The sequence below is a fragment of the Copadichromis virginalis genome, linkage group LG9 (genome assembly GCF_057382275.1).
Source record: "Copadichromis virginalis isolate Kocher_CV1m ecotype Utaka linkage group LG9, C_Virginalis_male_GT1.1, whole genome shotgun sequence".
Classification (NCBI taxonomy): Eukaryota; Metazoa; Chordata; class Actinopteri; order Cichliformes; family Cichlidae; genus Copadichromis; species Copadichromis virginalis.
In genome coordinates, this window is record NC_140626.1 from 11,290,844 (window position 1) to 11,317,815 (window position 26,972).

Here is a 26,972-nt window from a genome sequence, read left to right on the forward strand (position 1 = left end):
TATTAAGCAAAAAAAGTATTTAAATAATATCACATTTTATGGGAAGCAAAAATGCATGTGTGCTAAGTGGAATGAAAGTGGGTTCCGTGTCTCACGCAGATATTCATTTAGTGTGTGTAATCATTAAAGCATTTAAGCAGCACCTCCCATTACTCTGTCTGTGCAGCTGGAATATTTGCAGTTTGTAGTTCTGATACTTGACGGTGAACAGGAGTTTAAAATGCTTTAGCGCCTGTGTGTATTTAGTGTAAGTGTTACTGTATGCTTTATGTGGTTATTTCTTGCATTGCAATAGACGCATCTCCACGAGCCTATGGGTGGCAAGCGGAAGAGGTGAAGAGCTGGGTGAGGGGGAGGGAAGAGAGTCATAGTGAGATGGAGAGAGAGCGTGAGTGAGTGAGAGAGGGAGCGAGGGAGGGAGAGAGAGAGATAGGAAGGGTGCAGGGTGCGCTCCATCCACAGCCTCTCTCACTGTGTCGGACTGTCATCCCTGGAGCAGTCGCCTGAATCTCCGCCACCCTGTGCAGCGGTCCTCCTCAGCTTTCATCGGGTTTTTAGAGTTGTAGCATGGATACGATTTAGGCTAACGCGTAAGACACCACCTAACAGTCATTAGTTTCATTTAAAGAAACCTCCTGAAGCTCTCCCGGCCGAAGTCACAATAATGATGGAGTACTGGAGGCAATGCGCGCTGTGGCTGATAAACTGCAAGGTGCTCCCAGCTAACCACCGGGTTACGTGGGACTCTGCTCAGGTATTTGACTTGGCTCAAACCCTCCGGGATGGAGTCCTCCTGTGCCATCTGCTCAACAACCTCAGACCCCAGACCATCAACCTGAAGGAGATCAACCTCCGGCCGCAAATGTCACAGGTAAGAAGCGGACCGCAGACACCCCCCTATTGTCCGTTCCTCCCTTTCGTCGCCGAAACTTGGTCCCGGTTGAGAGGGCCAGACTCCGTTAGAACTGAGCGTCTTTAAAGTTTCACTGCTTTTCGGTAAAAAATGAACTTCTGCTACAACACCATCAAATCTTAACTCGACTGCAGAGCCTTCATTTGTAATTCGGCACAACGTGGTTCACAAATAAAGGCACGGTTTCAACAAATGTCGAACTTTTCCAAAGATCTTGGTTGCCGCCGATCCCCAAACTGTGAGGTTCAGCGGCGGAAAGCGGCACAAAAGCGACGGTGTCAGCTCACGTTTGTTGCCGTGTCGTCAACTTGAGGGCCTTGTCCCTGTGCGAAACGTATGCCGAAGAAAAAAACGTGCTCCTTTCCATTTCAGAGAGCTCATATTCGCTGTTTTACGGAGTGAACAGGTTTGACAGACGGAGGGGGAAATCGCTAAAATATAGGAAAAAATGGACGGACTTTGGTAGCCAACTTTGCGCTGCATGAAAGTTGTAGCGTGAGCGAAAACGACCACAAGCTGACTTTCTCAAATTCTGTCACTTCACTTAGTAGCTGGTGGGTGGTGGTTGCTCTACAAGAGACAGGTCAGAAAATAAACATGGGCTCTTCAGCAGGCCTTTTGCGCATGATGTTTGTACACAGGGCATAAGATTAAGCCGTTCTTGTAAACGATGCTAATTAGAGAATTGTTTTTTGTTTTAAAGAAAAGATGATTCAAGATGACAGATAGGAGTGCAGTGCTTTAAAAAAGAAAAGAAAAGAGAAACCAAGCAAAAATGGCTTGTTTGGCTTGCCTAAGGAAGAGTAAGAGTTAACAAAGGCAACCATATAATCTCCTTTGTCTTTAGTTTATGGGATAGATAGATAGACAGATAGATGTGGCCATGTGGCTCTACTTTTATTTTGGTACCATCTGCTTCAATGACAGGACAGCTTGAACCAGGACCAGATTAATATTCACCTTCATAACAGTGAATCTGGGCGTCTGGCGTGGTGACAGCACACACAGTGACATAGCCACTCACCTACTGAGTCTGCAGGCCTGTTGTAGGAGTATTAAGCTGCCTGAATAACACACACAGCCGTGCACACACATTACCGTGTGTTACCTGTAATCGATGCTCTAATGCTCTCATCCACTCCAAACAGGTGATTAAGGTATGATATCTGTACCGTGATGTACTGCACGTCTAAAGGAGAGGAGGGGATTAGGCTTGTTTCCTGGAAAAAAGGCACAGTCGATATGATATGCAGTTACCGCTCGTTCACAATTGAATTGGGAATCCGCTGTTTGAGCTCTGCGTCCGGGTCAAGTGGCCGTTTTAAGAAAGCCTAGAAGATTTTAATGTTATCAGGGGCAGTGGAAGTAATCCTTTTCAAGGATCTGCTTACACAGTCAGTTGTGTAAACCTGATCGGGGCTGTAAGAGAAGCCTATTAGTCCATTTACTGGCAGATGCTACGTTTGAATCAATGTCACTGCTCTAACACAGAGTTATCAGTAGTTGAGTGTTGTCTGTCAGCCGTGACATAATGACATGCTGTGTGTGGAAAGGTTATGAACTGCATTTACGCTCAGTGCCCGGCCTGGCCCGGCCTAGACTAGCTTATTTATAGACAGACTGTGTTTTATGCACGGTTGGATGGCTTACACAAACCGAGTCAGTGATGAAGCCACACTCAAAGGCAAATGAGCATTAGTAGTAGGCTTGAGCACGATCCCATACGTTTACAAAGTCCATTCGGTGATGTTGCCACTGTGTTTTTGTATTTCCCAAATTCAAGTTAAACAGTGTGAAATGGCTTTCTCTGTTAAGTCCGAGGTTTCTAGGTGGGTGTTATTCTGTTGTAATTGCTAACGCAACACACATATTGTAGTTCACCTTTTGTTTTTTGCAGTAGGGTGTGAAGTGCATTACTTCCCATTGGCTGAACAGAATATCTACGAGATCATAGCAGCAGTTATACACCTTTACGACCTCTTTATAGGTTCAGGTACTCGAAGCTTTGGTTCTGCTTACAAGGTATTACTATGAGCAGCGAGTATTTGTTCTCAGGCTGGCATGTCAGTAAAACCATAACTCATAGCTTTTCCTTTCAAGCACATTCACACCACATGAGGCTGGATATAAGCACCCCCAACTCCTCCTACATGCACATAATCGTAAAAAAAAGGGTGACAGAAGCCCCCTTACAACTTTCCTCCCTCTGTCTCCTCTAAGTTAAATTTATGAAACTGAGGGTGGAGCTGCTTCCCTCTTTCACCCTGCATAATTCATGAGGACCGTGGCAGCTACTTTATCATTGGCCAATAATAACACATGGGACGCCACTGTGGCCTCACCCATGGGACCTACGAGAGGGAAAGACAAAGGCAGTGGTAGGACAGGGCTACAAAGGGCCTGTCTAGCCTCCACAGAGGCATCTCAGAGGACATAATGGGACCTGCAGGGCTAGCCTGCTGCGTTGAGGTTGGCTGCTTTAATTAATGTATGATGCTTCAGAATCTCTGGAGAGCTCATGTGCATGATGTCGAAATCAGGGCTGCTTCTCTCTCTGCACCATTAATTGTGTTTAGGTTATTGGTAAGGTCTATATTGTGTTTCATTTCTGTTAGGAAATGGACCATGTCAGGCCATCAGAGACCCAGTAGGTCACTCGGATGTTGGATGAAAAAGCTGTGAAATGATCAAATAAAGTACCTGATGTCTGTATATTTTTTATTTATATAGCACCAAATAACAACAATAGTTGACCAAGATCTTACAATAATGCAGAGAAAACAGCAGCAATCAGACGACTATGATCAAGCATTTGGCGACAGTGGGAAGGAAAAACGTCCTTTTAATAGGAAGAAATTTCTGGCAGACTTAGGGAGGGGCAACAATCTATTGGGGATTCTCAGCTCATACTAATGAAATGAGTTGATGTGTACTGTAGCTTTTTTTCTGGTGAAGGCTACTTTTTTAAAGCTTTGAGTTTAGCATTTTTTCTGTTGCTCTTGGTTCTTGGAGCCTGAAGTGGCCATATTTGGCTAAGAAGTTGGAGGGCTAAGTTAACGCTAATGCTTACTTGGTTAGCAAAGTGCATCCATCAGTTATAGGGAACACAGTCATATATGCATGTTATCAACCTCTTAGGTGGTCTATTGCTACCAACTGGACAGCAAAGAATACTTTTTTATCAGGTAAAGATTCCCGACACAGTGAAAACACCACAAACACGATTATGAGGTCTAGTTCACTGACTCCAGTTAGCTACGGTGAAGCTTTGAAGACAACTGTTGTCTTTGTGGCTGATGTCTCATGTATTTAGGCTTCAATACAATATAAATAAATGAGGTATGTAAAAATGCACCTCTGCTGCAGTTGTCATTAAAGGGAAGTTGTCCAAAAAGAGAGTAAACATGCTTATTTCTTAAGCGACGTTGGGCAATGGAAGAGTCTGTGGGGGATGACTTGTTTTTAAGCCTTCTAGAAAACTGCAGTTTATGTTTTGGCACTGGTGTGTAGGCATCATTTTTCAAACTAAGAGGTTGCCCTTTGGTGAAAGGAAAAAAAAAAGATGTCAGTACAATGAACAAAGATTGGTTAAGTAGACATTCGTCTGTTTGTGTGTCTGGAATTGTGCAAACGGCACAGCATTTGCTTTTACCTAGCATCAGTATATCAGTATCAGGACCTAGTGTCAATATAAAGCAAGTTTTTGACCCATTTTGATCAGAGCTTTTACATTGCAGGGACGACCATAATTGTAGTCTAGACACAGCTCAACCACAGCCCAAGCAGCATTCTGGTTTTCTACCCAACAAAGACCACATAATCAGTAGTTGTTTTTGACTCAGTGGAATTCAGGCTTTAGCTTTAAGAGGAACCGTGGATTGCTTGTCATGGTGCAACCAGCAAACCCTCCCTGTGTGAGCTGGTTGCATTTGTCTGAGTGTCTGTCACAGAATGTACACAATAGTGAAAGGATAGGGTAAAGGACAACCAGTGACTGGCTGTGAATTTGCAAAGAACGCCATGAAATTGTTACTGCGTTGGGTTTAAAAGCATATAATTATATCATTTGATTGAAGTTGAAATCTGTCCTTGTGCCCCAAACTTGTCTAGCCTGCTGTTGCGTTCCATGACACAGGATTTTAAACTGCAGCTTCAGAGTGAGCACGCTGCCGCAAAACCAACCAGCTGCTAAAAGTCTGTCAGTCAGAGCGGCCGTGAGCTTCAACGTGCACAGGAAATCAGGAAATGGAATAGAGGAAGGAAGTGAAACTAAACATGCCCTCGATCAAGCTCAGACCAAAGAACGCAATTAAGAGAAAAGAAACTTCTCTCTTCACAGTGCACGAAAGAAGAAGAAGAAGAAAAAAAGAATTGTTCTTTATAGAATTGTCTTCAAAGATGTCAAGGCCGAGTCTTCATTTTTGGAAAGCGAAAGTGAGAGAATGACGGCGTGAGAATGACAGTCTGGTCTAATTTTAACACGCCTCAAACAGCAGAGAGGTTTTCAGAGAGCACTGAAGCTGATTAACAGTCAAAAAAAGCAACAGAGGATGCTTTCTTAATTTTTGCGCAGATACCAGCGAAGACCCGATTAACACATTTATGAATTCTATTAATGCGATGCAGACTAGTGTGATGTAATCTATCCATTATACTCTTTAAAACAACTAATAAACAGCAAATGTATTTATTTTTGATCATTTTCCATAATACATTTTGACAGGTGTGTGGTTTCACCTGACCTGGATCTGACTCTTTAAAGGTCTTGTACACATGGTGCGCTTAGAGAATGGTATTATACGCTATACATGGCACATATGTATATTTTATTGGACTCAGACCAAAGTTCTGTGATGCAAATCAAAGAAGCCACTTTCCCACTGTGAGCTCTGTGTACAGCAGGCTTCAAAGACTCAGAGGCTCGCGCTTCAGTTGCAGAACAAAAGTCAGATACAGAGATTTGAGTGGGAGAATGAGAAAGACAGAGAGAGGATGTCTTCATTTTCTTTTCAGTGCCTGTGCAATGAGGCAAGTCATATAAGCTGAGCAAAAGGGGCCTGCATCTACACAACAGATTGCGATCCTGTTTAAAGACGTGTAAGAGGTGCCTCAGATATCAGCATCTAAATTTGCATTTGCAGGAATGTTTAGAGTAGCAAAGTTGAGGGTTTGGTGTGAAGTATCAGAGTGCAATTACAATGTGTTTATAGAGGAATAAAGCTTAGTGAATGGAATATCTAATGTAGTTTTTAATAAAAAGCAAGGGTATAGACAGGAAGGATGGGGGGAAATGGAGACAGGACAGAATAGTGATATTTCACATAGTGACCTTATATTGATATTGAGACACCAAATATTGATATTTTACTGTGAAAATACTATGAAGAAAAGGGCTAATCTTATGCACTGCAATCCTGAGATAATGTTAGCCAAGCAAACTTAAATCATCTCAACCGAAAAACAAAAGGCTGGACTGCTTACCTGGACAAAGCTTTGTCCTAATCCAGAGCAAGCCAAAAGACTCAGTCACACGAGTAAAAATTGAACAAAAAAACTCACTGACAATAGTGTGACATCGGACTGATATCAGACCAATAGATTATTGATATCAGATCGACAGCAGACTAACTCTGCCTTATGACAACATTTATGGCAGGTTTTAGTGACAGTGTTGTGTATGTGTGCTTGACAATTTTATCTTTTTTGACACCGATATTGTACATCAGACAGATATTGACAAAACTGAACTCTGAGGACATTATTTCCAGTAATGAAAAGGTTATAAAATACAACATGTGCTGTTGCAATACTCAGCATATCACAAAATGTTAAATAGTAGCTGTTAGATTCAATGTAAATGCTTTATTTGTGCGTCACAGACTCGCATCTCACAAAGACCTGCTCTGTGGGTTATATGGACACTACGAAGTGTGCTTTTCTTGTTATAACAAGTCTGAAAAGAACTTCTAATGTTTTTGTGGGAGTAAGAAGCTGAAGTTGAGTCTTCTTGCTTATCAAGCACAATGAGGTTTGTGGAGTTTTATACATAGAATCAGAAAGTGTGAGTTTTATATCTGAAAGGATTTAACCTTCTCAGCCAGCTTCCAGTGACGTCACTTTGCTTCTCTGGTATCATATCTCATTAAGGTTTTGCACTGAAGTGTACTTTTTCAGCTTTTCTTCTTCTTTCTGTTGTTATGCAGAAAATTAGCACCAGTGACCGTCCTTAATACTTAATATTCTCATCCTTATTGTATGCGCACTCACACCTGTGAGTCCGCGTTGCATGCTAATTTTGCACACGCGACTAAGCGCATGCTATTAGTATGCAGTATGCAAGGGTTCAGAGACAGCTCATGAGTCCCATGATGACTCCATCTGAGCTGCTGGAGCTCGGCTGCCCTCGTTGGTTCATTTTGAAGCAAAGATTGCACCTGTCAGAGTGTAAACACCACATTACTGCGCTCATGCACGCCACGTTGTTGCAAGGCTCCACGGCCTTCAATTTACAATTCCGGTGCAGTCGCGTTAGTTTGTTCCAGCGTGTCACCCCGATGACGTGCACGTACATGTGCGGCTTTATGTACAGTGACATGGATATAGACATTTGCAAAGACGCCATTGCGTTGCATCGCACTTGTGCACAGAGCAAACTGACCTTTCTTCCTGTCACCAAGGTAACAAGCCGAACCACAGCCAACCGGTAAAGGCTACGCTCCACGTTAAAACTATATGTAATGTATATGTATGTAATGTATATGCTGATTTAATTAGGAGCTATTCGCTGGTGGAGAATGTACTTGCAATCAATATTTATTATGTTACTCAGTTGTGGTGCTTTGGATTCAGTTAATCACTATTGAGTGCTCTGAGAGCTTTAAGAAAGTCAATACTGTCTGTTGTCTTTACTGGCAAACAATCATCATCACAAGTGGCATTCAGTTTTCAAGGAGACCCTCAGCGTACACTATGATTATGAACATTTAAAGAGGCGCATTAGTAAACAACAACTGCAGTTTTACCTTTTTTCCAAGCTCGGAAATGTCAGGATACTATTTGGAAGATAGTCTGGAGCTGCAGATGTACACATTGATGATACCAGCGTACAACCACCAACCACGCTCATAACCTTTTACTGACAGGTTTACTGTTGTAGGAAGCCTGGAGCTGGGAGAGATGGGTGGAAATGAATGGAGCTGCATATATCTGTTGTGCACATGAGGGAGATACATTTTCGTACAAGTGTATGGACCCGGAATAGAAAAACCGTCTGCAGTTCACGAGATTATTGTCTTTTCCTGCAGGGACAGTAATGTGTAAGGTGCCCTGTGCTGACAGTGCGGAGGTGATGGATGGCCTTTGTCTGTCGGAAATGGGAATGTCTGCATTTGTGTAATGGAGACAGAGAGGGGGTGAGTCCCTGAAATAGATTAGGAGCTGTTGTGACTCAATACATGTATAACACAGCACATGCAGGTGATGAGGACAAGGGACAAGGTCAATTAAAGGCCTGAAAGGTCGAATTAAAGGCTCTAATTTGCCAGAAATAAACCTTTGTGGAAGGTGTAAACGGAAAAACGTTCAGTTTATCCTTCTAAATGCGCGTCTTTTCGCAGCGTGGTTCCAAAAATAGGCCCTGCACAAACCCATATCAGTCAAAGCCCACTCGCCTGAATGGGCAGCGGCACACACGCATGCACACGCACGGGTCAGATAGCCATTGACCTCGCTCTGTCAAGTAACACGGCAGAGTTGTTCACATTTTTGAACACAATCTTCCAAGAGGCAGAAAATAAGGGAGAGGAGGAAAGAGGAGGAGAAGGAGGAGGGATGCTGTCTGCTCACCATTCACGCTTCAGTGTTTGCTCATTCAGTGTGTACGTTTTATTTAGCGCTTGACACAGTTTATATGACATTCAACTCTCCACTTTCCACAACCCTGACTCCTTTTAATCCTGCCGAGCCGGTCACAGTTGAGTTGAAACTGCTTGACCTGCGTTGCCGCAGCCACGAGGGTTCATATCTCACACAGTAACACTAATTCACTCGGCTTATCGTCAGGGGTGGGGGCAGGGGTAAGCTTTGTGTACATGTGGGGGTCATCTGGGTTCAAACCAGGATTTAATGGAAAATGGCTTCCGAGTCACGTACTGGTGTTGTGGGGGAGGTAGCAGGGTTTTTCCCCTTTTGCCTCTTTGTTGCCACAGAGAGGCTCGGGGAGCTGTACTGTAAGCGTGCGCCTGGCTCTTTTGTGTGGATGTCAGAAATGTCACGAGAAAGACTTCCTGTCATCTTCACTTCTTCCTGTGATTTCTCACTTTAAGAATCGGGGGAGCTGAGCGTGCAGTTTAGAGTGCCATTCACCTTCATGTATGTAAATGTCATCAGGTGACGCTGATGACATTTACATACATGAATTTCAAAACTCTGCCTGGGCAACATGATGGTATTTGAATTACTGATCGTTCTGGCCTTTATTTTTAGGAAACTTTAATGCAATTGTGTGGTTTGGAGCACCTCTTATAAAAATGAAAGACTTGTGGACTTAAGCTTGAATCATTTGTTGTTTAGTTGCACAAAATCCAAAGAGGGCATCAACCATTTGTTTCATAATCTTGGTTGACTGTTTAGTACCAACTCAAAAACACTACAGCAAAGAGTGGAGTTACAGTTACGTCTGTGGCACAAACTCGGTTATTGCGATCAAATACAATGAATTTTCGATCTCACATGTCTTTGAATCAAAGACAGGATCAAGGTCTGCAACCACTTGGAGACCACTTGCAGTCTGCAGAATGACTTTGGTGGTAAAAGGGCAATAAGATGGAGTCAGTCTGATACGAGTTTGTTATTGAATGGGTTGACAACTGCATAAAGCAGCAATTAACAGTGAATAATCCAAAAATTAAAGCCTGTATGTATAAATTCGATGGTTTGCAGTTGCTTGCAAACCTTTGCCAGTCCCTCTGACAGTCTTTACAGTATGTCAAAATTGGACCGTGATTGTTTGGAAATAGATTACCTCCCACAAAGCGACCTGTGCAATCACCTTGCAGTTGAAACTGGTCATCCAGACGAGTGTGTTGCACGCTCCACCTCTGTTTGCTGCAACTACTTGTAATCAGGTGCTGAAATGTGAAGAAAAGTAAATCATCAGCCAACCACCGATTTCTTTTGTAGTTTCTTGGGTGGTTGTGGACCTATTTTTACTCTAGTGTGACTGAGGTTTGACTCAGTGATGCTTACTATTCTGTATATTTACAATGAAACATTAACGTTAACATGGCAACTTTTTCTCATAAACAGCTCTTTGGCCGTTTATGAGACATGTACCTAATTTTTCTGTATTTTTTTGCTGTTAGGAAGGTTGTATATGATGCAGAACATCTGCATTGAAAATAACTGGCTGCTTCATCTGTGATTCAGGCTGATCAGATCAATGATCCTAAACAGTCAGCTGAAAGAACCTGTAGAGTGACGGGGGTGTCAATAAAGTGATGTGGTGATCAGAGACTATAGAAAACCAACGACATTCACGAACTTTTAACAGTTTATTTTACCAGATAAACTTTTTTCAATTTTGAGGGAAGGGAGTGAAGTGACTACCAATGAGAGCGAAGGATGTAGTTGATTAGATATGACAGGGTGGTAAAAACATTAGTGGGTTACCTAGGCGACGGGAACATGGACCATCTGCTCGTGACCAACCATCATCGACAGAGTGATTAATAATGACAAAGGTTCATGTTTCTGCCATCATAAATTACCCTTTTTAAATTACACACTTTTCCATTCTTAGTTCAAAATGAGTGTTTAGCTTGAGTCATTCAGCTGGGAAAAACCTGCACATTCTCATTTTCTCTCACTCTCGTTGATACCATAATGCTTGTCCGTCACAATTACTCTGCATACTGAATGGAAGGATTAGCTGGAGCACCACGTAGAGCTCCTGGACACACAGATGATTTTTAAAGCTCGCCACGTCCAAAGGGAGTGGGAACCAATGAGCCTAGTCACATATGAAAAAAAAAAAAGCTGTTGATGAAGAGGTGGTAAAGAAGTTGTCGTTAACTAGCAGGGAATATTCAGAGTCACGAGTGAATGGGAGAATAATGGGGAATGAGACACTGCGTTGAATTTTATTGTAAAGCAAAAGCTGTGCAGTTTTAGTGCACTTTAAAAAACGGGGTTATTGCTTTACACCAGAAAGAAAAGCTGCTGAATGCTCGCTGATAATATTCTGTGAGGCTGAGTAAGATGATGAGCGTCTGGCTGGCTAGGCTGCCTGTTGTGATGATCCCAAGCCCAGGCGGAGAGAGAAAGGAGTGTTTTTGACAGTGTCAGCAGACCTCTGCCTGCCTCCCACCTCCCGTTTCCTGGTTACACAGCTGACAAAAGCTCCTACATGACATGGATGTGACCCGAGCGCTTGGATAGTGATATCTCACCCACCGGTTATGACTTAAGAGTCTTGGCAAAAGAGCTCCACAGATCAGGCCTGCGCACATGATGTAATTCACACTGGATACAATATCTGAGTGATGGAAAGTGGCAAGACAGTCAAACACAATACACCTAATGTATATATCTCCTCTACATTTCATGGTTTCCTCTTTGTTGTCCCATTTTGCTGTCAGCAAGCAGATGACATTTGGGGAGCTCTTACCTGAGAATTTGAATTCTTTGCACAAAGCTTTGGGTCCCTCTGCAAAATATGCTTTGTAATTAATTGATCATAAACAAGGTTCATGTGGGGCGATGGCCAAACATCTGGCTGTATTTCATTGTGTATATCTATGAGAGAATGAGACCAGGATTTCATTAAGCAACACAATCCACACAGGGCCCATAAAAGGCTCCGGCTTGTTGCTATGGAACTTAGGCTTGTATCAAGGAATACATGAGCAGAAACTGGAGACTTACTGTGGATACAGGGACAGGGGACAAAAACACTACATTGATATACAGGATTTTTTCTCTTTGACTTCCACATGGTTGGTCTCAGAAATGAAATGCACTTGTAAGATTTTAAGCCCACCATACATCAGTCTTGTACTGTATAAACTATGCATTTTATCCAAACCTAACTGGCGCGTGTTTGGAGCTCCCTGCTGAGACTTCACAGCCTAATCTGTCTTTAAATCCTTGTTCTCCACAATGAAGCTGTTTGCTGTTTTCACTGAAGTACAGAAATAGGTGCATGAACATCGTTGGATGCATCTGCCTTGGATGCTGTGCAGTTTCAGTAGGAACATATTTGAATTGAAGGCTTTTAAATAAAGCTACTGCTCGTCCTATTTCGTAAATACACGACAAAAACAAGCGTGTTTGATAAGGGTCGCTGCAGGGGACACCGTGTCACAACGTCACGTCATAAGTTTTACTTGCAAAATAGAGTAAAATCTGTTTTTGGGACTGGATGTGAGAGACATAAAACCCCAAAGATACTGCAAATGTTAACCCTGTTTTAACAGCATTTTAAAGACGTTTTCAGTTCAACCAGGCTTAGTTGGGGTCTGAAAAGGAAAAGACATAAAAGAAAAGCATCAAATAAATAAGACAAAGTACAAACTTCGAACAAGCCCTTATTTAGACTTATTTAGCAGGAAATCTTTGTAGAGCCTAGAACGTAATCTACACAAGTGGTCGACATCGTTGCTTTAATCTTTTGGCGGTGCATTATTTGTTAATTACCTTGTACTCCTGTCCTGGTGTTTTATATGCAGTACCAGCCAAAAGTAACAATCAACCTGCTGGGATTTTTAAAAAGCCTTTGTTGTAGTCAGTTTTTTTAGAGGCTAACATATTTCATCCTCAAGGTTTTTCACTTTGTACATTACCTCAATTGATACAAGACAGACTAGTGACAATTGTGAAGTCACAATCGAACAGGACATTGACGATAGTTGCGGACTGTAGCGTCCTGATGTGTAGTTACATTGCACATAGTTTACGCTGTAGGTTGCGGTAAAGGTTTTCAGAGTTTTACGGTCTAGATATAGCTAGCAACGATCTAGCTTTCCAGCCAGAGGATCGATCCCCAGTGAGTGTAGTAGTAAAGGAAGTCTGTAATCTCAGGGGACTCTGTTTACTTAAACTATTTAATTCTTGGATCTTTCTGAAACATCTTTTTAGTTCATCTTCTCTACGCACTTAGCTTCCACCTGCAAGCTAATGTTAGCTTGCGTGTGGGTTAGCCACAGATGCTAAAACCACTTTAAACTGGGATATTCTGAAGCTCTAAGTTTTTTTGGACTTCATGGGTTGAGCTGCTGATTTGTGAATCTTTTCTCACATTAGGGATTTTGGCCATGCAATTGTCTCCAGCTCTCAAGTCTGTTTTTTGAGCTGTTTTGACGTTATGGCAAGGCACAATCTCTCCTTGTGCTTGCTGGATGAGGCTGCTGCCACTGGGAAATGCAGTTTGGTTGATGTTCTTGGTGTCTAAGGTTTAAGTGGGTCGCCTCGTCATGTTAACATCCGCGTGAATGCGGAAGATCGCACTGAAACATGACTGATGTTATTCACCCCACCTGTCAGTGGTCTTAATGTTATGGCTGACTGGTGAATATCAGACTTTCTCTTAATGGCAAATTCAGATTTTTTGAAATTTTCTTTTAGAACTCACTCTCTCATTGGCCTGGACATGGAGTCTGGATTCATATGTACGCACACACACGCATGCACACACTTACACATAAGGCCCTTCGATTCTTGCGCCCCAGAGAGTCACTATTGCAGAACAAAAGCTGCCAGTGGAACAGTTAGCGGTTGCCTCATCCTGCTCCACTCTTGTTAATACAATTCCCTCTTTGCTGTCTTCGGCTCAGTGCAGTAGAGAAGCTGTCTTTCATATAGCATGTCCTCTGTGAAGCTGCTTCCCTTAGATAATATAGTGAGGTCCTTTGGGACTCTCCAGAGACTCCAGGCAGACAAGATGTGCTTGTCTGATAAAAGAAAGTGATGTGTACAAGTGTAAACATTCAATATTATTCACTCAGTGCTTGCTTGCTGCTCTACTCTTATCTGGAGCTCGCTGGCTGGGGGCTTTTCTTTCTCCTGTGAAGCCATCTGTAAAGTGTAATTCAGTTGCGGCAGAGAGGCATTTTATATTTGATGCGTGGACATGCTCCGCACAGACAAATCTGATTCTGCGTCGTACCATGAGAGGGAAGGTGTGTCACGCATAACAGAGTAACTCTGGGCTGCTTTGCATCCTTTCCCGTGCTCCTAGTTTTCTGAGGCGACACTGACTCAATTAGTTTACCAAAAGTTGCCATACATGATTGCAGTCAGGCCTAAAGGTATGGACTCATATATGTGGTCTGTTTAGCAAGCAGGAAACAGCGAATGAAATCTGTTTCCTGCGAACTTGTTACCCAAGAAGAAAAAGAAGAAGACAGTCTCTTTTAAGATACTCAAATAAAAAACTAAAAAAAAGGACCTATAGAAAGATCGTGGCCTTTAGAAAAACAAGCTGTATTTCTCCTAAAATGCTTCCACGCAATTAAACATGGCTGTCACCTAAAGTAACCGAGTGTTTCTGCCCCTAATTCAGATGCTCCTGAGATTTTTCAGACATTTTACAAAGCTGACGGTGCTGATGGGCAATGAAGTTAGTCTATCTTACTTCACAGCTGCTGATATATACACAGCAGTGCAGTGCTTTCAGTTGTCTACATTCATTGTAGACTCTGATCCCTTTGTCCTGGTTTGACCATAAGTCGTCACTGCTCAAATGCACAAGCTGAAACCACACAGCCGTTCCTGTTGTGACTCTGTGTTGGCTGTGATATTGTGTTGTCTTAGTACCTGACGTGTAAGTATTGATTTACTGATAGTTCCATCACGTAAGTGTCATTTTGTCATGTAACACGTCTAATAATGCTCGGATGTAAAACAAACAAACAACCAAAAAAGTGTTCCCAGCAATTTGGTGCATAGTGGTGTGGCCAAAACCAGTACAAAATCAGAACTTTCGGAAACATCTCTTACATCAGCATCCTTTTTTTGTCTTCCATCCTGTATTAACTACGGGAAGGCTAAGTCGCGGATGCTGCATGCTGGTTAAGCCCTGTGTGTTGACATCACCCCCCTTCACTCACTTAGTGCCAGCAGTTCTACGAAAACAGTGTTAAACATCTTTTACTTAATACTTTAGACCTTTCCCCCCCCACCTGTGTTTTTCAGTGGTTCCACATAATATGGATAAACAGTTTCTGGGCTGAACTCCATTAAGATCATTAGCAAAAGTTTCAAGCTGCAGATGAAGCAAAACACTTGCACGCTCAGTAAATGACCTTGTTTATTAGTAGAGTTACTTATTGATCATTTGATTCAATTTTCACGTGTCAACGTGCACCCTCAGCTGTAATTAAGCTCTAAGGCTCAGAAAGAGTTTCTTTTCATCTTCATTAGTGTATTTGCATTGTGCTGCTTGCCTGCTAATAACCTTGTTGCCTAGTATGGAAAATAGGCGTCTGTGCTCAGCAGAAAAATTACTATAGTGGCAGATTTTGAGGTGAAATCCTCAGATCCTCAGTTTGGTCCTCGGAAGAGACAAATCTCCATTAGGCTGCATCATTAAGAGCCAAATCAAACACGCTATGGTTACACCTTGTGAATAAAAGAGCAGCTGAAAGTAGCTTTAGAGTATTCACATTCAGTCTGTGGTCAGACCAAATCAGCTATTTGCTAATCTGTCATTATCAGACTGAAATATTCAATAAACAAAAGGGTAAAAAAGAGACGGAAGAAACACCCTTCATCCATCTAACTAGTGTTGATTTTGCATAATTTGTCCTCAAGAGGGCACTCCACAGTCTCCCTGTTGGCAACACAACAATGAAACAATGGCGTCAGATGTTACAGATGTCTGTTACGCGTACCGGTGGTGAGGTTTAAAACAACACTTTGTCCATACCTAGTAGAGCCCAACAGATATAGGATTTTTAAGAACAGTACCGATATTTGTTGATTTTACAATGTGATATATCGATATATGAGCCAATAATTCTTTTCCATACACATGATACATAAACAGATTTCCTTAACATTTACTATGTACGATTATTTACTTGTTCACACTCTATCTGACTCTGTTTGAATCAGCTGGTTGTTGTATTTGTGGCGTTCCAAACACGTGTTGCCAACTGGGAAATTGCCCTCTAGTGGACAAAATATACGTATATATATATATATATATATATACGTATATAAACTACCCAAAATATGTTGACAGAGGCATTTCAGGGATTTTGAATCAATCTGAGCTCCAGATGGGTTAATTGTTAATCACGTTAGCCATGATGACGCCGTTAACGCCACATTAACTTGTTATCGCCGAGTAACCCCTTACACGGATTGATCTGCTTGTAACGCGGATTAGCCCATTTTAATGCATTAACGCGGATCAGTCTGCGTCAATGCTGACTGATATATATATAGAGAGATAAATTTATATAGATAAATCTATTGGACAATATAAATGCTGATACTGATAGATTGGCAAATAGCGAATATTAGCTGATAATATTTAAATATTATCTGGCTCCAATAGCTAGTGCCAATACCAATAAATGCTTCTGTTTTCTTCAGTTTTTGTACTTATTTACTTCCAACTTTATATCAGGGACACAATAAACCTTCAGTTTAAAAATAAATAACGCTAGTGTAACGTCTTTCAGCTCTTTCTCAAACTATCTTTCAACATTTAGCCACTTTGAAAGTGATTTAACGCAGCACATTGTCCAAAGCTGAAATGGAGGCTGAACATAAACACACCACAACAGTATATATACAGATGTACTTGCCTGTGCGCCCAATATTATCAAATGTACAAGAGTTATGTAGCTATGCATTAATGTTAGTGATGTACTTTTGAATTTGGAAATGCAGCAACTATAACCAGCCAGCTTATATGTTTGGTGATTGTTAATGAGCTGTGTTTGAAGCATTGCTTTTTAAATTGTATTTGAAATAACCAATTTCTCTTGGGATTTTAGCTTTTAATTTGCTCTTGTGCAGCAATTTGCTGAAGATAAACATCACAATCATAACTTTATGGAGGTTTTGACTCAGTTTAGACTGTGAGATCCAGATAATGCAATGACATAATTAGTGTATACACGTGGCATGTGCAGTTAGCCAACTATTCAACTGATAAGTCAATAATAAGGACGTTTCTTAAAATTTCTGTTTCGTTTACATGACGATAGCAGAGACGATGTACTGTATGGGGAGGAGTAACCAAGATCTCGGCCTTTCTCTCCCTGCTCTGTTGAATTATCTTTTCCTTTATTATGTAGTACTTATTTCAACAGCAGATACATCATATTAGTGAAACACGACGCCTTTAAGCACAGCTTCCCCCCTCTCTCAGAGCTGCGGCCCTCCATTGTCTTAAACTGCGTGGCCTGATTTGACAGCGAGAGTGAAAGCTGTCAAGCACTATCCAAAAAGCAGAAACTGTACAGTGATGTCATAAAGACACGCGCACAGACACGCAGCCATTTGGAAAGAAAAGTGAAACATCACGATACTGCCTGTAAATTTACCGTCCTGCCACTGACACATGAACCTTTTCTGTCTCCCCGACACAGTTCCTGTGCCTGAAGAACATCAGGACTTTCCTGGCAGCGTGCAGCGACGTCTTTGGCATGAAGAAAAGCGAGCTCTTTGAGGCCTTTGACCTCTTTGACGTCAGGGACTTTGGAAAGGTAAGGCACGACTGCTACAGGCCCGATAAAGAACGTGACGGAGGCTTTGGCATCGGCAGCCTGCATCCACCCTCGCTGTGTGCGCCAGCTGTCCCCAAAGACTGTTCTGAATTAGTCAAATGTGCTGTTACACCCACTTTTGCCTTTGTCTTTAAGTCACGCAACTTGGAGCTACATTTTTATTAGTCTTTCAGTGATTTCTTTCTTAAAAGGCAGACTTGGTCTTTGTGAGAGCATCTGAAGTGTAATTAGAAGACACCGGTTTTCCCATCACAGGTGCTAATAAATGCAGTCTGAGGCCACAGTTTGGCTTGCTTCACACTCCCAAATCACGAGTAAAGCTGAAGTCAGCAACATGACCCAGCACTTTAATCGCTTCCTCTCATTAAAGTAAAAAAGTCAGCGTGCAGACGTTAAACGGGGGGGTTAAACGTCTGGCCTCCGGTTCGTTACTTTGATAGGGCTCTCAGTCTTCACTCGCAGGGCTGTGGAAGCGTCTGCGGCTCTCCGGCAGCCCTCGGGAAGTCCCCAGGAGGTTAATTTAGAAATACCAGGCTTGAGCAGAAAGAGGGTGCTGCTGCATTTTGGTGCACACGATGTGTTTACAAGATGACAGGGTCATAAATCCAGAGCTTAAAATGTGTGTATGTGAGAGCGAAAGACTGAAAAGCATCGATAGGAATGAAAAGTTACTCTGAAACACTAACTACTGGAGCACTGCGAGCTCACCGGTCAGGTGGCAACACTTGAGAGGAAAAAGTTAAAATGGGGTACTTCAGAAGAGCACAGCAACAACACTCAGTGCTCACCTTGTGTTAGAGTTCAACTCTGTGTTTCAGCTACACTTTCACAGCTCGCTTTGAATTATTGGAACATAATGAAGATCTTCTCCATCTTCTCTCTAGCTTTTGTTTTTAAACTGGTGTACTAAACTGAATTAAGTAGCTGAGAAAATTAAGCCAACCATTCATTAAGTCAGTTATAATTAAAAGATATTTGGACTGAGGCATGTTCCTTTCTTTATTTCCTGGTAGAGCGAAATACAAATACAAATCTGTATCCTTGCTTCTCAGAAACAAACAAATGTTAAGGTTGATTTATGCTTGTAATTGTACATTCTCATATTTTACTATTCAATTGTTAACTCCTGTCCTTCCAATAGGATAAACACAGATTTGTACAGGGCTTCAGTTCTGTGTTAACCAGATACGATTTGGTGGCAGGTCCATGCTAGCTGTTTTGTTTCTAGTCTTTATCCTGGGTTAGCTAGCTACAGCAATGTGAAAGAGAACAGTTTCACAGGATTGTATAAGGTCCTGTGTACCCTTACTGACTCCATAGGAATTAAGAGGTTAAGTAGCAGTCGGGGGCTTCTAATGGACTCGATTAACTGATCATCAGTGAGTGTGAGCACCTCTATAAAGCGGTCTTGGCAGTTTGTTGGTCTGAAGCATTCATACCAAATCATCACCCCTCATTGTGTGTGTTAACACAGTGTCACAATCTTTACAGGAATGGACGTCCCAGTAGAGTCAGAGCCTCATGTTCGTGACAGTACAGTTAGAAAAAGACCGAACAGGGATGGCTTGCTTTGAAAGATGACCAAGAAAAAGCCTCTTCACTCTATAAAGAACATGGCAGCGCAGCTTATGTTTGCAAATCAAAATCTGAACAAGCCTCATGACTTCTGTAACAACATCCTTTGTACGGATGAGACTGAAGTGGCGATATCTGGCCATGATGATGTACAGTGGGGCAAAAAAGTATTTAGTCAGCCACCGATTGTGCAAGTTCCCCCACCTAAAATGATGACAGAGGTCAGTAATTTGCACCAGAGGTACACTTCAACTGTGAGAGACAGAATGTGAAAAAAAAATCCATGAATCCACATGGTAGGATTTGTAAAGAATTTATTCGTAAATCAGGGTAGAAAATAAGTATTTGGTCAATAACAAAAATACAACTCAATACTTTGTAACATAACCTTTGTTGGCAATAACAGAGGTCAAACGTTTACTATAGGTCTTTACCAGGTTTGCACACACAGTAGCTGGTATTTTGGCCCATTCCTCCATGCAGATCTTCTCGAGAGCAGTGATGTTTTGGGGCTGTCGCCGAGCAACACGGACTTTCAACTCCCGCCACAGATTTTCTATGGGGTTGAGGTCTGGAGACTGGCTAGGCCACTCCAGGACTTTCAAATGCTTCTTACGGAGCCACTCCTTTGTTGCCCGGGCGGTGTGTTTTGGATCATTGTCATGTTGGAAGACCCAGCCTCGTTTCATCTTCAAAGTTCTCACTGATAGAAGGAGGTTTTGGCTCAAAATCTCACGATACATGGCCCCATTCATTCTGTCCTTAACACGGATCAGTCGTCCTGTCCCCTTGGCAGAAAAACAGCCCCATAGCATGATGTTTCCACCCCCATGCTTCACAGTAGGTATGGTGTTCTTGGGATGCAACTCAGTATTCTTCTTCCTCCAAACACGACGAGTTGAGTTTATACCAAAAAGTTCTACTTTGGTTTCATCTGACCACATGACATTCTCCCAATCCTCTGCTGTATCATCCATGTGCTCTCTGGCAAACTTCAGACGGGCCTGGACATGCACTGGCTTCAGCAGCAGAACACGTCTGGCACTGCGGGATTTGATTCCCTGCCGTTGTAGTGTGTTACTGATGGTGACCTTTGTTACTTTGGTCCCAGCTCTCTGCAGGTCATTCACCAGGTCCCCCCGTGTGGTTCTGGGATCTTTGCTCACCGTTCTCATGATCATTTTGACCCCACGGGATGAGATCTTGCGTGGAGCCCCAGATCGAGGGAGATTATCAGTGGTCTTGTATGTCTTCCATTTTCTGATGATTGCTCCCACAGTTGATTTTTTCACACCAAGCTGCTTGCCTATTGTAGATTCACTCTTCCCAGTCTGGTGCAGGTCTACAATACTTTTCCTGGTGTCCTTCGAAAGCTCTTTGGTCTTGGCCATGGCGGAGTTTGGAGTCTGACTGTTTGAGGCTGTGGACAGGTGTCTTTTATACAGATGATGAGTTCAAACAGGTGCCATTCATACAGGTAACGAGTGGGGGACAGAAAAGCTTCTTACAGAAGACGTTACAGGTCTGTGAGAGCCAGAGATTTTCCTTGTTTGAGGTGACCAAATACTTATTTTCCACCCTGATTTACGAATAAATTCTTTACAAATCCTACCATGTGGATTCATGGATTTTTTTTTTCACATTCTGTCTCTCACAGTTGAAGTGTACCTCTGGTGCAAATTACTGACCTCTGTCATCATTTTAAGTGGGGGAACTTGCACAATCGATGGCTGACTAAATACTTTTTTGCCCCACTGTACAAGCACCACATATGGTAAATGAATGGCCTCAAACCTCAATGAGCCGAGGCGATGCTGTAACGAGTGGGTTGTGTTCCCTCTAAGATGATGTACAAACTCATGTAGAAAACGTCTTGCTACTAAAGGTGGTTCTACCAGCTATTGAATCATGGGATGTTGTTTTTTACAGTACTGTAGAGAGTCCTGTGACTATATTTCACATGACTATATTTGGTTCGAAGCTTTCAAACAGGAAATTAAAATGTTCTCACATAGAAGGATTTACATAGAATTTGCTTTTTTGATATTGGCCACATTAACCCGCTGCTACTATTTATTTGGAAGTAGTACATGAGGTAGAGCTTTTTTTGGTGCATGGTTACAGTTTCAATGGCTTACAGAACCTGTCAGTGAGAGACTGATAGAGTCAGACAGAAAGCAATAAGTTCAGGGTGTTGCTGCTGAAGAATCATTCTGGGGTCTGATTTTGGCCGGATTTTTCTCCACTGGTTTCAGTTGGTGGAGGGAGAACTTCGATGATTCTTGAGTGAATCCCACTTTGCCCTGAGTGACTCTACCATCTCTGAAATTAGACTGGAAGCTGGTTGGTAATCCTTGCTCGGCTGGCTCCGCAGAGGCTAATGGAGCGAGGCGGGCAGGCGATGAGCGAAGCTGCCATTTACGTGACTTTTTCAGTTTTTTTTATTTATTTATTTTTTTTTTTGTTGTTTTAAAAATAGCTGCCGGCCTGCTTCTGAATAAAACATCAGCTGGCCTGTTTATTTGAGAGTTTATAGACTTAGATATAGAGTCTGTGCTGGGAATATCTCTGTCTGCTTCAGCAGTCGCACTGTGTAATCTGAAAGGTATTAAAGTCCTTGACTCTGCTACTTTAGAAGCTGGGAAGGAGCATTAAAGGGAGAAATCCTTAGAAAACATGACCAGACTAGGAAAATCAAGGGCGCGTTTAATTTGTAAAACTGCATCTGTCTGACTGCTTTTGAAATTTGAACGCGCCTCGGCACAGCGCCGTGATATCAGCCAGTCACAGAGACAAAAGCAGCAGGTCTGTCTGCAGACCTTTCTGTTCGGTGCAAGAACATCTGGTTTGAACATCTGTCTTGTAGACACATGAGGGCTTGTGGGTTCTGCAGGGAGAACAGAAACTTGGATGTGCAGGCCGTGCACACACTGACACACACCTGGCTGACAGAGAGGAAGAGCGAGAGGGCTCCAGAGTTGATCTGTGTGCGATATTTAGGGCAATAGAGCTGTGATATATCCCCTCACTGTTATATCTGTGGAAGTGTTTGGCAGCGTGGGCGAAGAATCCACAACGTGTGTTTCACTGTAAGGGTTACAGTCATTTTACCATACTGTGTGTCCACTGAATGTATAATAATACAATGCATAGCTATTACATGGGTGTAATCAGTGTACTGTCTACATCCTGAAGCTTATGTGCCCCAGATGACATCACTAGCCTGATTGTGTTGCACACACACTGAAACAATATTGTTTTGTCTCCAAGCTCTTTTGTGTGCTAAGATGTGCACAAAATGCATGAGCTTTTAAAAAGACCTTTTCCTTACATATCATAGGAAAAATGTGCCATCTTGTGCTTAGTGTGAAAGTTTTACATGTTAGGAAAGTTTTAATGAATGAAAACACATACTGCCATCATCATCTCTGTCAGTGACTAATTGTCTCATTTCTATTTTATTGCTAATTCCAACTTGTGTTTTTTAAATAGAATCAAAGTGCTGACGGGATCTTTCCATGCTCACACAGTCACATGGTGGGCAGTTTATCCTGGAAACAATGACTCGCTTTTTTTTTTCTCAGCTTCAGTTTTTACACTTCAAGGAAACAAGATCGTGCAACAACCGGTAGCTTAAGAAGTGCTGGCTAGTTGATTTTTGTTTCCAGTCTTTAAAGAGTATTGCGCTGACCAAGCTTTTTTGGTTCTGTGGTCATCTGGATGACTGGTGGATGCTCAGGCCTCCACCCCTGTATAGTAACCCTCCATTATGTACTGTATCCCATTTTCTACAGCTTTGCATGTGCCAGAAGATGCTACACCTGCATATTGTTAGCTGTGTGTCATGTAAATCATCTGGTAATGAGTGACTACTCTTGCATGCTGTTGTTTTCGCAGCTGCGCCCGACTCATTCATCTGCTTCCAGATCCCTGCGTTTTCATTACGCGTTCTAGTTTCATTAATCAGGCAAGGGTTTCCAGGTTTCCACAGTCCTACGGTTACAGTTTGATTTCGTCTTCATATAATATCAGCAAGAGGTTACAACGGAGCAGGTATCCAGTCAGGAATCAACCTCTAACACAGCAATCCCCAACCCCCGGGCCACGGACCCGTTTGGTACCAGGCCGTGAGAGTTGACCCAGTACTGACCCACACATATGGTTCTTACACACACACTGGACTTTCTGGACATTGTTTTTGCTCAACACTGGTCACTATATTCTTCATTTCCAGTTAATTGTACAGCTGCTGTTATTGTGTATATATTTATTTATATTTAGATTTCTTCATACATTCTTATATAGTTCTATATTGTGTATTGTGTATTTTGTTGTACAGTTATTTTATTTTCAATTTAATTTATATATTTTATCTTATTCTTTCCCAGTGTGTTGTACAGTTATTTCATTTTTAACCTTAATTTATATTTTATTCCTTCCTAGTTAAATTTACCCTTTTTAATTTTTCATATTTATTTCCTATCTTATTCATAGCCTTTCCTTTTTTGTTTTCTTTAGGTCACGAGCAGTTGTCCAAGCATTTCACTACATATCGTACTGTGTATGACTGTGTACGTGACAAATAAAATTTGAATTTGAATTTGAATTTGAAATTTGAGGCTCGGGTGTGAAATTTATGGTTTTCAGGGTTTTTATTGTCATTTTTTATCGCTAACCCGGTTTCCCTTCTCCCGTGTGTTATGAATAAATCTTTTTTTTTTTGTACGGGTTTTATTTTGTTGTATTTATCCACGACACCTTAAAGGCCGGTCGGTGAAAATATTGTCAGGCATAAACCGGTCCGTGGCGCAGAAAAGGTTGAGGTCCGTTGCTCTAACAGTGGCTTTCTAGCTTTTCTTTCTTTTTTAAATATAATATGATGCAGGTTGTTTTGGGTTATTTCTTTTTTTTGTTCTTTATGTTTTGGATGGGGTGTCTAAAAGAGGTCTGGACCCTTGAAAGCAACTGTCCTTCTTGGAGGACAGCAGGGAGATAGGGGTTATTGATTGCTGTCTTCCTCCTCAGTTGACTGTGATAAATTTAACTGTGGAAATCCACTAAAGCCTGATGCATCTCCTGACCAGCCACCCCCCCATCATTTCTCCCTCTCTGTCTATTTCCTTTGTCCTTCAGCTGTACTGCTGATCACTGTGGTCAGATATCATATGTCTAATGGATCCTCGGGTTGTATCCCTGCACCACAGGGCTGAGCTGCAGGAACAGTGAGTCGCAACTGCTTCGGAGGCACATTTTAAAGGCTACAATTAGGTTATGATCAGAGTAATTGCTGGTCATTATTTTGTTCTCCGCCCCAGATATGGTAGAGATACCTCACGGGTTGTTGCTAACATCTTTCCAGCATGGCGTTGGAGGTTGGTGGTGTCGTAGGTGTCAGTCGATTAAACCTGCAATTAAACTCTCAGCCTCGCGGAGCAGTGAACCCACCTACAACAGACTAATTAGTCTGGCTTTGAAAGTGTAGCCTTCTCTCCCATCATGGTGTAATGACTTTTCTGCTTTGTGACAACACAACAAAAGGTTACAAAGATGTCAGTAACACAGAAAGGAGCTCGGTTTATGGCTGTTTTGTGTGGTTTTTTTAATGCTAAATGAGGCCTTCAGAGAGAGAAGCCAGTCCAAACCTCTGCAAAAGCAATTAATCAGATTTTATTGGCAGGCGGCTCGAGACCACAGCTTTCTCTGGTGGACATTTCAACGTACAGAATGCATGTGCAAGCCTTAACTTTAAAAATCACTGCATTCCAGTTGCATTGTGCATGCTGGCTGACTGGCACATCTACTTTTAATGGAGCTGCAAAATTTATACTCCTTCCGCTCTTGGTGTGCTGCAGTGACTTTGTGCATGAAGAGAATCTGTTCTTCATCCTCAATCCATAGATCTGTGTACGTGGCTCGCTGTAATTAGCTCAGAGATGCAAGGGTGTCATCCACAAATATCTGAAACTTCACACAGGTGAATGGCTCAAGGACTCTAACATTTTAACCACGAAGGATGCTATCATATCCTACATCCCTTTGAGTTCAGTAGGTGTTCCAGAGAATTCTCCACAGTCTTGTTACCAGAGAAATGTTGGCCATTCAGTGCTTTTTGTAGACCTTGAGTTCCAGCGTGTGTGAAAAAGCTTCCTTGGTTCACTTGCTGTGCACTTGGGTTTAAAATCAATCCCAAAACAATTTGACAGAACCTGCTGAAAGCTCTGTGGATAATTCATGGACTCCTGGTGACTGACTGCACGGCAGCTGATTTCACTGGAAACACACTTCTCATAACAACTGGCTTCTTCAAGCATGAGCGCGTGCACTCGTGCAAAAAACAGAAAACCCATCACGCACACACACACACCAACTGCCCGAGCCCAGTTGTGTCTTTCTAAAGACCCCCCCCCCCCCGCAGCTCTGCTTGCCGGCTGCAGTCTCTTTGATTGTTTCAGAGTGTGAAAGAAAAAAACTTGATGATTGTGGACATCTGTTGGAGCTCTCCGTGTGAGCTGAGTTGAAGCCTAGCTTGTGGCAACCATCACCTTACTCTGTGCACACACAAACGGAGCTGAAGAGTAGGCTGTCATGGGAACTCGGGATCTTTTGGTTATGGATGTGTGAGCTGAAGACAACATATGCTTAATTTCTTGCTCTGTCCAATTTCTGCATTGCAAATTTTTCCTTGGATTACATTTTTCATTTAGTCAACTCACAGGTGACAAAACATACACAGATTTCTCCAACAACCCTTTCTTTGCTTTTGGTTATACTCCATCCACTATGATCATATTTGACTTTCTTTTAAATATATCAGGGAGGCAACTGAATGTCTGCAATTAAGCTGATTAAGAGAAGAATGGAAGCACGAGGCTCACTGTAATAGCTTTTGTGGACAATTAGATGAAACCGGGGAAGGCCGGCACTCACATGGCCAGAGTGAGGCAGAAGCTAAGACTCATCACCACGGCTACCAGCGTCCTCAAAGAAAAGCTAAAACTTGCCCTCAAACAATAATTCTGTGACATTTGAAAAGCCTCACTGGCCTTCTAACGTTGAATTAGGGAAAAACTTGCCTGATAGTGTAGGTTGTAGTGTTTGCATACGAGTGTGTGAGAGTGCCTCTATATTTGCGTGCATGCTACAGTGACTCCTCCGAAGACTGATTCATCTCAAGTCTCAGTAAGCAGCAGGAAACAGGAAGAGGAAACGGTCACCACAGAACCCCTCTGGGGTTGTTTCTATATTCAAATTTGCCTTCAGGTGTAAGGGTGCATGTGCACTGCTATCTGTCTGCATGTGCTGCATTTTGACTCATGCCTTTAAAATCCAAACCACCCATGGTGGCCCCATGGTGCCAACCAGCCTGTCGAGGCCTACAGTATATTTTGTGTAAGTGTGCTCTGGTGAGCCAGGCCTAGACAATTGGACTCCTCCCCACCACCCCCACCACCACTCTCCACCTCCTCAGTCTTGTTCTGCCACAGGCTCTATCAAGCCCGCACTCTTCCTGTGACCGGGCTCCGGCCCTGGAAGTGGAAGTGTGTGTGTGAATGTGGGAGAGTTTATGACACAGAGAGGAAAAAGAGTGTGCTCTGACTGGAAAACTGGGTGGAAGGGGAATTTATATTTATATTCTTGCCACTTTTGGTCAGTGGTGTGTGTGTGTGTATCTTTGTGTAAAGACATTGTGTTGTATGTCCCTGCCCCATACCAGTTCAAAAGGGAGCCTCCCGTTGAGCATGAAA

The 26,972-nt window shown here is 42.4% G+C and overlaps 1 protein-coding gene across 3 annotated transcripts in view; it reads left to right on the plus strand.

Moving 5' to 3' along the window:
• The first annotated feature begins 438 nt into the window (after positions 1-438).
• Positions 439-26,972, plus strand: part of vav3a (vav guanine nucleotide exchange factor 3a) — a 91,678-nt gene continuing 65,144 nt past the window's right edge. For all 3 annotated transcript variants that reach the window (XM_085467743.1, XM_085467744.1, XM_085467745.1), the window contains exons 1-2: positions 439-871; positions 17,515-17,631. In XM_085467743.1, the coding sequence (XP_085323869.1) occupies positions 665-871; positions 17,515-17,631 (324 nt within the window). In that variant the 5' untranslated portion in view covers positions 439-664. The remainder of the gene's footprint in view (positions 872-17,514; positions 17,632-26,972) is intronic.